This window comes from Vanessa atalanta, chromosome 5 (genome assembly GCF_905147765.1).
Source record: "Vanessa atalanta chromosome 5, ilVanAtal1.2, whole genome shotgun sequence".
Classification (NCBI taxonomy): Eukaryota; Metazoa; Arthropoda; class Insecta; order Lepidoptera; family Nymphalidae; genus Vanessa; species Vanessa atalanta.
The window spans coordinates 1049793-1066499 of record NC_061875.1 but is presented as its reverse complement, the minus strand read 5'-3'; the positions used below and the strand labels follow the sequence as shown (position 1 = coordinate 1066499).

Sequence of the window (16707 nt, the reverse complement as noted above, 5' to 3'; positions counted from 1 at the left end):
GTAAACATTTCTACGCCGTTTCTGTCATGTCTGCTTGTCTGCACGTGATAAACTGAAAAACTACCGAATTTAATCTTAAACGGTTTTCATTAATGGACGGAGTGATTTATTAGGTTTTGGGTGAATTTGCTGATATGTGACGATTGTTGTGGATGTTGAAGCAACCTGTGTAACGAGGATGGCTAGTATTTATTGTGTATATAATAATACCATGTTAAATATATTTTTAGTATAGCATATTTACAAAGCATTAGCGTGAGACGTTTTTGGTTATCGGATCGTAGTTTAGACAGTAGTTGTGCCTGTAGTTACACTGGCTCACTCACCCTTCAAACCGGAACACAACAATACTGAGTACTGTTGTTTGGCGATAGAATATCTGAGTGGGTGGTACCTACCCAGACGGGCTTGCACAGAGCCCTACCACCAAGTAATATTCAATGTTAGTCCGTAATAAATGTACGAAATCACATACATTATAATGTCATTAGATTAATTATGATTACGTCACGAACGTTTAGACGTATCCATTTCGATTAATTTGCCTCGTACATCTCTTATTTTTTTGTAACATTTTCTCGAATGACAAGTTCTAAGTAATAATATTCATCTCTCTAAAAGGATTTTTTTTATCAACAAGGAAATAAAAGTTTGAAGGGAGGTAAGTTTATAGGTCGTTGTAGTGGATGAGAGCGACATTGTTGTTGATAAATGAACAAATATTCAACCAATCCGTATGAGACTTATACGAGATGTTGCGTATTTTAAGCAGCTATTGACGGGACAAGCGTGAAATTTATATTCTTGTATAAAAATAAATCAACATATATAATAATAATTTAAATCTCTATTCAAGTCTGATCTGTATACTTAAAACAATGTGTTTTTTATAACAGCACCGCGTATTCTTTAAAGCTAATATAATTAACCTTAGACACGAGTCCAAATGTGTTAACGGGTGCGTTCCAAAAGCCCAAACGTATTTATCGTGTAAGCCATCCGGGACTCAGTTCTCTCTGCACGAAGGGCGATATTCCCTTGGCCGACGATCTCATTAGCATTCATTGTACGCTCGCAGCCGCGTTCTCCCGAATAAAGCATCTGTTAAATGTCTCGTGCTAGCTAAAACTTAGCCGTAATTATCTGTTAACATTCTCAAGTTTGACCCCGCGAAAATCTTCGCCGAAAATCGAGTATTCGCAAACTCTCCGGAGGCGTTTTACTTCCCTAATAATCAGGTTCATGGGGATTTTTAATGAAAAAGATTGTTCGCCGTTATTTAGAAAGTTATATAAAGGGATCCCGGCTAAAGTTTGTTTTGATTTAGTAGCAACCTTGGTACCTTCATTGTATCCTTTTCAGTGGCTTTATATCGGATTAAGAGTAATTAAAAAATCGCTAATCGTGCTCGATTCGATTTAATTACATTTTGAAACTATTGTTATGAAAACGTTGCAATAATCTCCGTTGATTCCATAATTTATCTGCCTTATTTATATGATGTTCAGTGGTGTAGATGTGATGATATAACAAACAGACAGATTCTTACTTTCGCGTTTATAACATTAGTCTAGATATCGCTTTTTAAAAAAGCGATACATACATTAAAAACTTGCAAAATTTCGATTTTTAAAATGAATTTATATTAAAATACGTTTTTTGTTAATCGTTCAATAGGTATTTAAAAAGTCATTAGAAACAATCAAAGCGGACTTTTGATAGGCGGGTTTGCGAAGTCACCATTCCGGAATAGTCAATAAAGTGTATCGTAACTCTACATTAATCATGACTGACATTATAATTCTGGCCCGTTATCATTTCGAAGCAAACTGAATGTATTTTGATAGATTCAAAGGTATGTCCCCATATCGATTTTCAATTAATCTTTTGTCCCCTTTTTCGTTGCGCTACCATTATTCCTGCTTCGCGGAAAATAAGTGGTATACGAAATCGTTAAATACATTCGTATTTTTAGTGAACGTGTTACAGTCGGAAACCCTCCTTTGGTCAAAATTACTTTTGACTTGAAACATGGTTAAAAGCACTTTTGACTAATGACTTTGGTGAGGTGAGGTGAGGTGAGGTTAGGTTAGTTTATTTATATAAGCGTGCCATCTGATTGTGTGTTGTGTATCCTAATACGAGGTCCACAAGTTTGTTATAGTTATCAGTCATTATTTAAACGTATTTTTTAATATGAATCTTTTAAATTAAAAGAAATAGCATATATAATAAATATAATTCGATTGGTTTGGTTGGATTTCCTTAGTGGTATATTTTTCCTATAACATCCATATGATTTTTTGTCATGCAAGATATAAAAAAAAGTATTTAGTTAACATTTATCTACGTTACTTAATTGATATAAAATAGTAACTGTTGAGTTCCTTGCTGTTCGTTTGGTAAAATCAATAATCCGAACCAATATTAGTAAAATTTACGATTCAAAACAGCTTGAAAACGACATATTTAGATTTTGCTTTTTAATAATTAATTTCTTCGGTCGAAAAACAAAAAAAAAAAAAAACTTCTGACGAACAATTATAATTTAAAAAAAGAACACTCAATAGAGATTTCCTTTTTCTATCGACGTTTTAGCTGTTTTACCGCAACATGATCCTCATTATTGAACGAATAATCTGAAGAGTACATTTCCGACTAGCAATAGAAAATATTTTATATTTATTTACAGGCTGATATACCTTATTTACTTTCATTGCTTCGTGTTTGCTGCATGCTTGCACTACAATATCAGTTTGCACTGAACCCGCCCTGCAATATAGTCTCTATGCAAAATAAACACAAGATTCAAATAGTAGAATAATATCACAATGATATTCATTTTATTTTTATTTTCATGTAGATGTATGTATGTTGATCTTTGTTTATTCCTTCTATTTGATGTATTAGAAAAAATAATACGGACGTTCTGTTTAATATTTATTTACGTATATTATTGTAACTTGAAAATTTATCAATAATCGTTATATTAACACTAAGTAGGATTTTTTTATGAACAGACTAATAAATAAATTTATTTCATAGCTTTAAAATCAAAATATTCTTCATTCAAGTAGGCTCGTAAAACCACTTTTGAATCGTCATGATACAGTGTTGAATTAAATTTAAAGCATCCACCCGTTCGGAAAGTAGATTCTACCGCGAAGAACCGGCAAGAAACTCAGTAGTTACTCTTTTTCATCAGTTTAATGACATAGTTTGTCAGTACAGAACATAAATTTTTGTATATCCTGCCTAGAAATTAATAAATTCTAAGTCCACGTTTTGTAATCTTTAATATAATCTTATGTTGAGTGATAGCCTTAAATACCGATGGTTTTTAAGTCTTAGTGTGTATAAAACTTTATTTAAGTTGTTATTCGCAACAATTACCAAACGTGACATCTAAGACGGTTATATACCCTACACGCCTTTGTTTACACTGGCTCACTCACACACATATTGAAGTTTTGAAGTTTACGAGTGAATAACCCAGACAGGCTGCACAAAGCCTATAACCGGTGGAAAATCTATTCTGATTTTTGTAGCATACGTGTAAATATGAGTAGAGAAAAAAAGCTTCGATGAAAAGATGCCTTTGTCCAATATTGATCGCTATACAAACTCGTCATGCTCGATATCTTAATAAAGACACGACGTGCTTTGAATTGATGGTATTAAGTTTGTTACGAGCGAAACGTGTATATCAATAAATAAACCTTTATTTTATATATTTTGAGTCTTAAACGTACAGAGTCGAGTCGGGTACGGACCGCGGCTGCGACTATACGACAGTTAAACACTTACAAAATATTTTGTATTTTTTTTTTTTGTTGGTAAGTAAATAAGAGTAGCTGCTTGTAGATGTTCTATTACTGAGTCAATGACTCAATTTCTTTCCACATTTTTAAACAGTGGTAGCAATGACCTCTATAAGTAATTACTAATATTCCTCCATTTCAACCTAAAGTTTATGTTAGGGACAACAGCCCAAGAGGTAAGGATAGATCGATCCGATCATTGCGCTGTTGAGGCTTCATACAATTGTAATTACATCAATGCTTGCTTCTCGTTTTCACAATTAACACTAAGCATACGAAAAATTCAGTAGCACTTTCCCGGTTATGAACCAGAAATCTTCGGTTAAGCATCACGTGTCATGATCTAATGACGTGTTCCAGCCACTGGACCGTCTTGATTAATTCTACCTAGTATTTTTTAATAATATTTGGCAATCAATTTCTGACCCCTAATTATGGTTATTTAAGTTCAAGAAAATTTAACGCAAAGCCAAAAATTAATTATTTTATATAATTAATGAAATTAATTTTGAAATGAATTGTGAACTAAATTCGTCAATTGTCGCTCGCACGTGAAAACCACATTAAAATCCCGATCACCCCAATAAATGCATAACGGAAATATTGTATCACGAATACCATGCCTAGTAACATTTTCTTATTTGCTTAGTACAACATGTCTTCAGTCGAGAACTCTTCACGAATTTACACGATTCTCTTGTGTAGGGCACTTCCCGAGAAGTCTTTTAGCTCTTTTGTTTCTCATAAATAAAAAAAAAAGACGTAACATCCAGGGCGTATTCCGACTCTTCCATTTTACTGTCGTACCACATGTATAAATGTATCGTATTTTTTTTTTAATAAAAATATCAACGGAATTTATGCTTTCGTTTTGAATGCCAGTAAATATTATAAACGGCTATTTTATTAATGTATTTATCATTGTTTTAACGGAAATTACACGAACGGAGGAGCGTGAAATGAGGAGTGCAGATATAATATGTTTTATTAATTTAAAAAAATACACACACTACCTTGGTTTGACAACACACACATACGCACATACATATTTAATAACGAACATTCATAGTGTACGTTCTTACTACCAGTGAAAACACACGTCATGCCATGACGTGTGTTATGTTGTATATAAACTATAAAACCAATGATATTTAATTATTTTTTTTTTATTTTTTTTTCCATATTGTAGCTATGACAAAGTATCGTCCGGTTTAGCCTCATTTTTGCTATCTTTCGTATTGATGTATCTTTTATATTTTTATTAGCCGTGACTGACGGTCGAATTTCGACTCAAATGTAAAACTATCACGTCTTTGTTTTATAACATCATACATGTGAACGGGACCTAATCAATATGGCCGGCAAGTTTTTTTGGAAAAATATTAACACAAATAAATGAAAACTGTAATGGAGGCAAACCGACCAATCTTGTGTGATTATTTTTCAACGACAGACAATATGTTGTAATATTTATTTTGCCATCATAAAGTCACCTTAATGGTGGTACCAAACATTATACTTTGTATGGCTACGTTCCGGTATCAATGGTCAGTGTAATTACGGGCACAATGTACATAACATCTTATATCTCGTAGTTGGCGCTTTGACGGTGTAAGAAGTGGTTTATTTACACTGCCTGTCTATGCTTGAAAGTGACCACTTGACCGGGTGGGCGTTTCGGCCGTTCGCTTTTCCAAAATAATATAAAAATCTTACCCATCCATATTAAACGCCATACGTACTATTAATATTATTATGTTCGTAATATTAGTGGCGCTTCTTATTATTTATTTATTGATCTTCTTTAATTATTAACTGTTTCGATAAACTTCGATGTTACACATCTGAAAAGTTGTCAAAGTTGTCAAAGTGACGACGACATTTTTAAAAATTTTAAATTTTTTATACAAATATTACGACTATTTAAGTTACTTGTAGCACATATAGTATTTATTGAAGTTCAATGTGCTTGGACCGCCATATGGTATGTCATCAAATGTGGTTCCGTGTATGAATGTAACGAAACAAAATATTCATTTGTGGGACTCGTTCAGATTAGAATCTGCAACCTTTGGATTATTCTCCGAGTTCTATCTACCGGACTATCTCGGTTTATTGTAATGCTAATGTGATTTAAGATAACGTCTCAAATAAAGTAACAACATAAAGAAATTCAATAAATTATACGAATACATTTCTTGCCTTAAGCCGGATAAAATGACTTTGATTCGGTCGGTATTAAAAAAATACAAAACATACCTTGCAGAATAATTCATGGTAAAAATACACGTTACTTTATTAAATTCTCTTCTCTGTTAGCCAGGTAGCTCGGTAAGACTTCATTTTATGGCTCAATTTAAAAAATGTTTTACATTACATGGAGATGTTATAATATATTGTAGACTTTGCCAGAAATTATATAGAAACGTTATCTCTTAAAATACTTGTTACTGAGTTAAGTTTTTAAACAAACATTCGGTACACATTTATAAGTGGTAGAGCTTTGTGCCACTACACACACACAGGTACCACTCACTCAGAAGATATTCTACCGCTAAACAACAGTACTCAGTTTTATTGTGTCCCGGTTTGAAGGGCGAGTGAGCCAGTGTAACTACATGCACAAGGGACAGTCTTAGTTTCCAAGGTTGGCTATTGGCGGTGGTGACCCTCAGGTAGCCCATATGCTCGTCCGTCAACATATACTATAAAAATAAAAGAAAAAGTTCTGTGAATTAATGACGTACCTGTTCATTATTAAATATAAAAATGTGTTAGTCATTTTACATATCTGTGTAGTTTAATTGGAGTAATTACTGAGTTATTTTTCTATTGAATGTATATTTCGAACCGGTGCTAAATTCATTTTAATTTAATCTTATATAATGATTATGTGAAAGGAAATTGAAATAAGTTTTTGTTTATTACTAGTGAGTAAATCTACGACTCCCATGACCAAGGAGTGCACAGCTGACATATATCATTGAAACGTTTATTTCGTTAGTTACAATAACAAAAAAAGTTTCATTAAACGTAATGAAAAAAAAAAAAAGTTTTAAGGAAGCGATCAAATAAAGCCGAAACATTCGAAAATTGGTTAGAGAAGTATTTTTTGATCAAAGAATCAAAATACTGACGTCATCAGCAACCTCCGAAACATTTCGAGTGCCCTCCCTACATTTTATTTACCCCAAGAATGTGGACTTTGAAGACGAAAAGTAATTTATAGTCGGTAAAGATGTTCGTTTGATTAAATACTCACGTTACTCGCTCGTCAAACTATTTTGTCGATTGATCTATATGTACTATCTTTTATTGTATATTGTTGTATGTTATACAGTAACGAACACTTTCATTTTTAATAATCCGTCTCTGCAAGGAGTACCCTTCATAATTAATAGAGTCTTATTAATATGCCACTTCTAAATATAATCGCTTTACAATGGTTTTTTTTTAAGCCGGCTTAGAATAAATATTTTCTATTAATAAATAAAATACAGATGTGGGTAGTTCCAATCACTAATTAGATGTTCTACCGGCAAACAGCAGTACCTTGTTTAACTCGATGTTAATTTGCAAGAGTTCCCCTTTTTTCCGGTAACTCTATCCAAAATCACTTTTTCGTATTCAATAAAAATATATTCCCAAAAATTCAAGATCTTATTTCATTTCGATGAGTGAAAAGTCGCGAAAGCCCGCACTTTTTCGATGCACGTTGATTTTTTTTAAATTATAATTGGGAAAGGTTATTTGAAAATATGAGTTCAGCTCGATATCCATTCATCCGCCGGTAGTTCTATAAACCGGATCCAATTGCTTTTGTTTTATTTTTGTATGTTTTTAACAAGGAAACCTCCTGAAATGCAAGTTATTACTCCAGAATTTAATTTGTTAACGATTTGTTTTATCAATATTTATTTCGTAGATTCCTGGAACATTAAATAATATTCAATTTATTATGCAAAGGTTTTTATATTTTTTTACAAGATATTCAACTTTAATATTAAATACACAGATACCAGATTTTAAAATCTGAATATATAGCTGAACCTGCGGCTGTACTTGCGCTAAATTTATAATACTTTACCTACAGCACACAAACGTTACCCTTATTTTACCCCCCGGATTCTGAATCAATTCAGCATTTTCACCGTGAAGAGGTGATATACATAATTACTAAGCAATTATAACATTTAATGTCGATAGCTTACTAGTGAGTGCCCGTGGTCTTGTCGAAAAATAAAAACAATTTTAAAATACCCATAGAGAAGTTTTTTTTTTCTAAATAATCACTAGACACAAGATAAAAGTTATAACAAAGAAATGCATATAAACTTTGAAGTTTGCTAATTAAAAAAGTGTATTTACAAAGTACCATTTGCGTTCATTTCATTACTGATCCGCCTTTGGCTCACGTCATGCAATGTTCGAAACTTAATAAACTTTAAACAATGCTAGGAAGATGCGAAGTCGGAACTTCGTAAACTCGATGTGAAACAGGGAACCGAAGTTATGCCCTTATTAAGGTACACAATGTGTTTAATGTTCTACGTAATAATGAACGTACATTGTCAATATTTATATAAACATTGCGCCAATTTAACGTGTGAAGTTTTTGTTAGACGTCTGTTTGACTGTCTAAGGCTTCGTAGCTCCTAAACGAATTAATCTATTTTTTTAATTCGATAGTTTATCTAATCGGCATATTAAACTGGTATGTTTGTACGTATCAGCTGTTTTGAAATCATAAGTCCTTTATTCTCAGGCTCAATTAACAGAATACGGAGACACACTTAACGATTTATAATAATTTTAAAACGAATTCTAATTATTTAGTGTCTGCCATTTGTATTTTTATCATTCTTCACGTACGTACGTTTAAATCATAATATATATATTTTTTTTGTTTCAAAATCAAACAATTGTGTTTATTTATAATCATTCAAACCATTACTTAACAGGCCATAAACTTTAATACGTATTTGATGTTATATTTTACGATCGTTTAATACACTTTTAATTAGGTTCTGGAATAAGTTATTGTTTAATAAAATTTTACAAAGTCGGCCGATTCACTAGCGCAAGCATTTATTACATTTTTTACGTCGCTACTACTAGGGGCGGGACTTGAATCGTTATGTTAAGAAATTTCATAAAAAGAATTCCGACTTGATAATTTATTTTATCTGTATAAAAATAAAATGTATCTTAGCGTGTTTAAAAAAATAGCAGATTCGTTATTTATACTGTAATTCATTTTTTTAATTAATTTAAAATAAGAATGTTAAATTCCGATTATTTTTATGCTTATGGTACACGATATTCTTATTAAATAGGCAGTATCTTAATGGTTCCGTTTAAGTTTTAAAGAAAAAATTCTACCCTAAGGTTGAATAAGGGTGGAGAACTTAGCGATTCGTAACTCGTTTCCTTTAATCGGTGCTGTCTTATTTAAGTGGCTTGCTTAGAGGGTCTACCCTACCGACCTAGTTATACAAATTGTAATACTTATTTGCAAATAAACCCCTAAGAAAGGTATAAAAAAGGCTTCGCCTAATGTTCATTTTGAGGAGAAAAATTTAGAGATTATTCCATAGCTTCTCCAAATGTAAAATAAAATTATATATAGTTTTTCTATAATACATGTAAATTTAAAATAGAAATATCAATTCGCCATCTGAACTGATTTTATAACAGTGTGTGATTTTACAACCTCGGATAAAGACGCTGCTCGATGTAGCGCAAAAGGGTGACAATTGTCGACTTCTATCGCAAAAATAATTTTATGTATCCTCTGAAATATCAATGTATAGTAAAATATTATACTTATATAACATAGTAGGATATCGGTGTTTCATATAATAGTTGTTTAAATAAATAATATGGCATCAAGAGATATTTCTCACCGTTGTTGTAATATACATATACGTGTATCGGATAACATATATGTGTAGATATGTTATTGGATGCCAAACGATATTTTTTCTTATACTATTATACAAATATTCTATTTAATAGTATTCCATAATTTTACTTGCCAGAGGTTATTTTTTTTAAATATTCATTTTTATTACCATAGATTTATGCGAGCGTGTTTTTTTTATGTTTTTTGGTCGTATCAATCTTTGTCATTCTCATGTTGATTTCAGCTTAAACGCAATCTTCCGCAGGCGTTTTAGAAGCTCAATATCATAGTTTTATTATTATATTTTTTCATATTTAGTTCAGCGTGACAGAAATACATTCAACAAACAAAGAAGATAATTAACTATATTATATAAAATTCAACATAAAACCCTACCATATTATTAAAGTTCCAAGTCGCGTTAAATGCTGTTTCTTATAATCAGCATTTAACGCGATTCAGACGAATTGGAAATTTATCTTAAATATTCCGAGCGAATTGTCTTAATATTAATCAATTCAATAAATAATATTTTTTGTACATATCATATTAAAATATCAATAAACCGCATATGAGCATTGAGCCGAGATGGCCCAGTGGTTAGAACGCGTGCATCTTAACCGATGATTTCGGGTTCAAACCCAGGCAGGCACCACTGAAATTTCATGTGCTTAATTTGTGTTTATAATTCATCTCGTGCTCGGCGGTGAAGGAAAACATCGTGAGGAAACCTGCATGTGTCTAATTTCAACGAAATTCTGCCACGTGTGGATTCCGCCAACCCGCATTGGAGCAGCGTGGTGGAATATGCTCCAAACCTTCTCCTCAAAGGGAGAGGAGGCCTTTATCCCAGCAGTGGGACATTTACGGGCTGCTAATGCTAAAAAAAAATTAAAAAAAAACCGCATGTTCTTCATTAAAACAATCACATATAAGTTTTGAGAATATGAAACTTAATACTGTTTACCTACTACCTGCGGCTTAATTTTGTAGTTTTTGCTTCTCTTGTTTATTTTCAGAATTAATGTTTAAATTTTTCTATTGATAAAAATATATTATTATTTGAATATAAGTATGTGTATAAACATATTTTTTACATACTATTTTTAAACGTTTTCTGTACTTGAATAATACTGTTTAAATTTTGCAATTCTGAACCAACCACTATAGATATACAACCTCCAACAAAAATAGAAAGATTTTTTTATGAATATTTTATGAACGTATTTACCAATAAATAGCATAATTCGACTTCCATATATATGCATGATAAGCTGCAATGTCGTATCTCTATCAAATTGGGGTTAAATCTATTCACTGCTAAGCTCCTTTGTGAGCCGCGCGCTATTAACGGAAAATCATTTTCCTTTAAACTATGAACAACTTATGCACCAGTTTCAGCTTTTAACAATGTCAAAGTATAAAATAGAAAAGTAATTTTCTATATTTGAAGCTAATTTTTTATTATCTTACAATATTATGGTACTTATTATTCAATGAGTATATAATTTAAGCGAGCTTTTAAAAGTTCTTTATTATATTATACATTTTCTATTATAATTTCGGGATATTAATAGCCTATCTATCCACCTGCATAGGTGGTAATTATGGTTCTTCTTATAGTTGATACAGTTACGCCCTTTTATAATCCACTGAAAACAGACTCGGTGCGGATTACAATAAAAAAATATGAAGAGCTTTTCGAGAGGTATTTAAAATGAGCTTAAGTAATATGAACAATTACATTACAGTACAATCTTGTAGTGTGTATTAGAATCAAGTTGAACGCAGGTTATATCCCATTATTTGTTCGACTAATTCCTCGTGCACCACGGGGCTTGGCTTGACCAACAATAGGACGTTTAGCAATTCCCGTAATGAAGTTAAGCGCGGATTGCGGTTTCCCGTCCCCATGAATTGTGCTAAAACAAGGTCCGTACAAACGCTTTGTGTTCTGACGAGTTTAATATTCTACGTTGCTTATCAAATAGTTTGGCATATTTCGATACAGAATGAACGGTTTTATAAATTTGATTTCGTTTTTTATTACATAGATTTTATGATTATTTTGTTAATAGTAGCTTCGAATCGCTCGTGTGTCTTTATGTCGTGTGTAAATACATAAAGTGTAATTCAAGCAAGGCATTACTGAACACTGGATTATATTTATGAATCGTGACACTGTTCATTATACACAGATACGAATCTATACACACTATAAAACGATAATGAACCGTGTTTGTACACGATATGTTTAAAAATTTTTATTAAATGTTTTTTTGCGATTGATATGAACCGCTGTATGAATAAGAGATCTGGATTCATTCTGAAAAATGAAGGATCTTGTACGCTGAACGCTGTATATTTACCAGATTATAAGGAACGTGTGCTTGGTGGTATGGCTTTGTGCAAGATCATCTGGGTTCGCCCTTTCGTCATATATTCTATCGCCATGCAGTAATACTTAGCATGTTCGGTTTTGATTAGTAAGCCAGTATAACAACAGGTTCAGTGACAAAACATCCCCTCTATCTTTAGTTCCTCGATCTTATCATACGATGGAACGTCAATTTAGTGGTAGCAAGCTTTGTGCAAACCCGTCTGTGTAGGTACCACCCACTCATCAGATATTCTATGTCAAACAGCAGTACTCAATATTTTTGTGTTCTGGGTTGAAGGGTGAGTGCGCTAATGTTATTACAGGCACAAGGGACATAACATCTTAGTTCCCAAGGTTGATGGCGCTTTGGCGATGTCAGGAATGGTTAATATTTCTTACGTTGCCTTTGTATTAGTTTGACAAAAAAATTGAAATATAATCAATTGAATAAATTGAGTTTCAGTTTGTCCATGGGCGGCAGTAACAACTTACCATCAGGTGAAGAGCCGAGATGGCCCAGTGTTTCGAACGCATACATCTTAACCGATGATTTCGGGTTCAAACCTAGGCAGGCACCACTGAATTTTCATGTGCTTAATTTGTGTTTATAATTCATCTCGTGCTTGGCGGTGAAGGAAAACACCGTGAGGAAACCTGCATGTGTCTAATTTCAACGAAATTCTGCCACATGTGTATTCCACCAACGCGCGTATGCTCCAAGCCTTCTCCTCAAAGGGAGAGGAGGTCTTTAGCCCAGCAGTGGGAAATTTACAGGCTGCTAATGACCATCAGGTAGCCTATTTGCTCGTGCGCCAAACACGACCGGAAAGAGTTCAGGCTCGGGGCTTTACATACTTTCCGAGGCACGGGAGTGTTTAAACTTTCAGACTCTAGATTATTACTAAGCATTTCATTCGACCGAAATATGCTATAATTTTTCATATAACACCCGACATTACAGATAAACGATATACCGGTTATAGTATATATATTATAAAGAGCACAGCTAATTTTGTTAGAATCAGCGACAATAATTGTATAAACACGAAAAGTAAGGGAGAACTTCCAAGTATCCGTATCCGCAAAGTCAACACGTCTCTCCCGGAGTAAGGTAATCTGTTTCGATAACAAAAAACTGCAGGAATATTTTACTTTGGCAATTAATACTTTTTTGTTATAGAAATTTGTTTTTGATTAAAAAATATCAATGGATGACAGATTTCAGGGTATATAAATTTGACTTGTTGTCTCGTGCGGCTTCGGTCGCGTTTCATGGGTAGCTCATGTTCAAGCTTGCTTCATACTAAATTTAATCAAAATTCATTTAGTGGTTTGGCCGTGAAGCGTAACAAACATACAGACAGACAAAATAACTTTCGCATTTATAATATCCGATAGATAGTATACAGTTTACTATGTGTTTCATTTAAAAAAAACACGATATCAGTTTCTTACCGTTTCTTCTCGTTTTGAGCTACCACTTCATAGGTAGTTACCACCAACTCATCACAAATTCAACCCCCAAATGGAATTAATTAGTATTGTTGTATTCCGGTTAGAAGAGTGAGTGAGCCAGTGTAATATAACACCTTAGTAAGGAATTGTTATATATTCCTTACAGCTCCAAAGTCTTGTCGACGGTGTCACCACTTACCATCATGACCTATTTATTTATCTGTGTCTACCTATTATATATGAAAAAAGTAATATACACGTTTGTTACGTACTAAACTATCTGGTAAAGTCTTTGGATAATTATTCTTTAAAAAAAAAAACGGAATTAATATAATTTTTGTTAATCAATCAACTCTAAAGACTAAAATGATCCTAATAACAGTACAAATCGATTATGTTACGAAATATCACGAACACAAGGTACTTTTTAAATCAACCTAACAGCTAGACATGACGCTTCGTTATTTATATACGTTTCAATAATATTATAAGGTAACGTCAACACGTTTAAAAAAACTAATCCCATCAGAAAACGGACGCTTTGAAAACACGTCTTCATCGATACTACTGTGGTTTAATGTTGTACTACATAACAATTTATTCTGTGCATTGATGACTCATTCTTAACATTTTTTTTATGATATCGGTAGGCGGACGAGCAAATAAGTCACCTGATGGTAAGTGGTCACTACCGCCCATGGACAATGGCGCTGCAAGAAATATTAACCATTCCTTACATCACCAATACGCCACCAACATCGGATTCTAAGATGCTATGTCCCTTGTGCCTGTAGTTACACTGGCTCACTTATGCTCTATAACTCATGGTGTATTATTTCTTTATTCCAGGTGAGTGAATCTTCACTACTTGAGTGCAGCAACGGGCGCTACACAGCGTCCGAAACGGTGAGTTAAATTCGAATGTATATCGGTAGATTCTGATGGCTTAAGTAGACTAAGACTTCAAATCGGGTAATCAATATCTTATACCCGGAGTGGCAATTATCACATTTATTACGAGTAAACTTTAAAATTTGCGAAAAAGAGTTTTTATTGAGTTTATTTACAGTTGTTCTCGGTAGAAGCTCCATTCTGAATCTGTGGTAGTTTGACATTGAATTCAGTATTATAACACGTACATTTAAAAGTGTTTTTATGGTTCTGCTTGAAGAGAGAATATTTTTATTTGATTATTTAAGTACATATGAGGTTTCTACTGCGTAAAAAAAAGCTTTTACCGTTACAGATTCGAAGGTCCGGTGGAGGGTGATAAAAATGTATCTTTTAATGTTAGGTAGCTGGGATTGTTTATAATTTCTAGTCTCGTAAAGCGTGTAAATCTGTCAGTATTTTATCTGGTCTATCTTCAATCGAATCGGACATCTTAAAATTATTAACGATAAAATTAAACACTATGCCAACATTATTTACACATAAATAACTGAACATCGAGCATATACACATATATATCTCTTATATATTTTATTTACGTTGAAATAAAAAATCGTTCGAAATTTGTTCAAAAATATCAACCGTAGCGAATCTGAAAAAAATGTCTTTGACTAACAAACAAACTAGCGTCAAAAGAAGACTCGGTAACGTCAGATAAATAGTTATATCTCAAGTTAAACTTATAACGAATAAATATAACGTTCGGATACGAATGCAGCTATCAGAATTTTCTCAAATAAAATAAAAAATATATCTCCGAAGGGACCGAAGAGTTAATCAACAAGATTTTCATACTTTCAAGAGTATCAAAGCGAACTCGAAATCCACAAAGTTATTTGGTCTTTTTGCTTTTCAAACTCCCGTAACTCATGTTAACATTTTTTCCGCTGGAGTTTTCTATACATTGAATTCCTGAATACGATTGTATGAATAGCCACCAGAGTTGTATATGTTTTGTATTTGTGAATGTGACGTAAATATATACATACAAGTAAATTGAATTGTAGCAGATAAAATATATAAAAAAATATATATAAGTGAAATGCTTTCGACGTAACGTGTATTACGGCTTGAGGGTAAGGCAACTCGTATGCCGTATTTAGTATCACTTTTGATTATTCATATGTCTTTTGGCCCAAATTGTGGCCAACCGTTGGCCGCTAAGTAAACACTTGTAAACTAGTATGAAGATTGGCGATTGTAAAGCGTAACTGTCACGCATGCCAAGATAATAAAGTTGGTCCGTTTCTTTTAGTTTTTTGTAGTACGATCTAGATATATGTTTAAATAATCTAAGGCCGTGACGGCAAACGGCGTGACGCTCTCTCATGCTGTGTGTGGTGGTACCTACTACGTTAGCGCTTTAACACTAAAACACAACACTAAAAAAAAAAGTTAACGTAATTGAATTATTTATTTATTTTATTCAATATTAATTATTGGTTATCTTTAATTAAAATTCTTGCTATAACAACCAATTTCAGTGCTTCCCATCAGCGGGGCGTCCTATGACGGCCATACTTTTTTTTTAATTGATCGACGACCAATGAACAATCACTGCGTTGCCATAAAAAGTATCAAAGATGTCGAGAAGGTAGATATTCTAATGACACAGATATGGGCTTGTAAGTAATATCACCAATCAATACAATTTATCATCATTTATGTTTTCAACTATAACTTAAAACTCGAACCAAGAAGCAACGTAAAAAATGTAACATTAGTAAAACGTTTTGAAGAAAGAAAGTTTTACTTCTAGAGTGGTTTTATTCGCATATATTCGTCCTTAATAAGTGTTAATTATTTCAGAAGTAATTTTTTTTTTCTTATATATTTCATAAAAGTTAAATCAAAAACGTATTATGAATGAAAACATTTTTGCTTAGAAATAGTTATAACGTGGCACTTTCCACAGAAATAGCGCAGTTGATGTGCACCTATTTAATAGAGGCGTCAGAGTCCGGCGCATCGGCCCTCGCTACCCACTTGACGCTCGCATCTCTTCACGGTTCGACTCGAAAGACTAATTACAGCCGAGTTTTTACCGCCTCGCTCTTACAACGTACCGCACCGTGCCACACTGCAAATAACTGAACATTTATATTTCGAGTGAATTCAAACATTACGCCAATCGAATTAAAGTTCAAATTGCTATGTGATTTAATAAAAATTCACACCATCGCGCCTGCGAATTG

The 16707-nt window shown here is 32.9% G+C and overlaps 1 protein-coding gene across 6 annotated transcripts in view; it reads left to right on the top strand.

Annotated features, from left to right (window-relative positions):
• LOC125064335 (polypyrimidine tract-binding protein 1) overlaps positions 1–16707 on the top strand; it is a 275845-nt gene that overhangs the window by 106762 nt on the left and 152376 nt on the right. For 2 of the 6 annotated variants that reach the window (XM_047671324.1, XM_047671321.1), the window contains one exon: positions 14411–14467. The exons of the other annotated variants lie outside the window; for them this stretch is intronic. In XM_047671324.1, coding sequence (XP_047527280.1) covers positions 14411–14467 — 57 coding nt within the window. The remainder of the gene's footprint in view (positions 1–14410; positions 14468–16707) is intronic. 6 annotated transcript variants of the gene reach the window in all.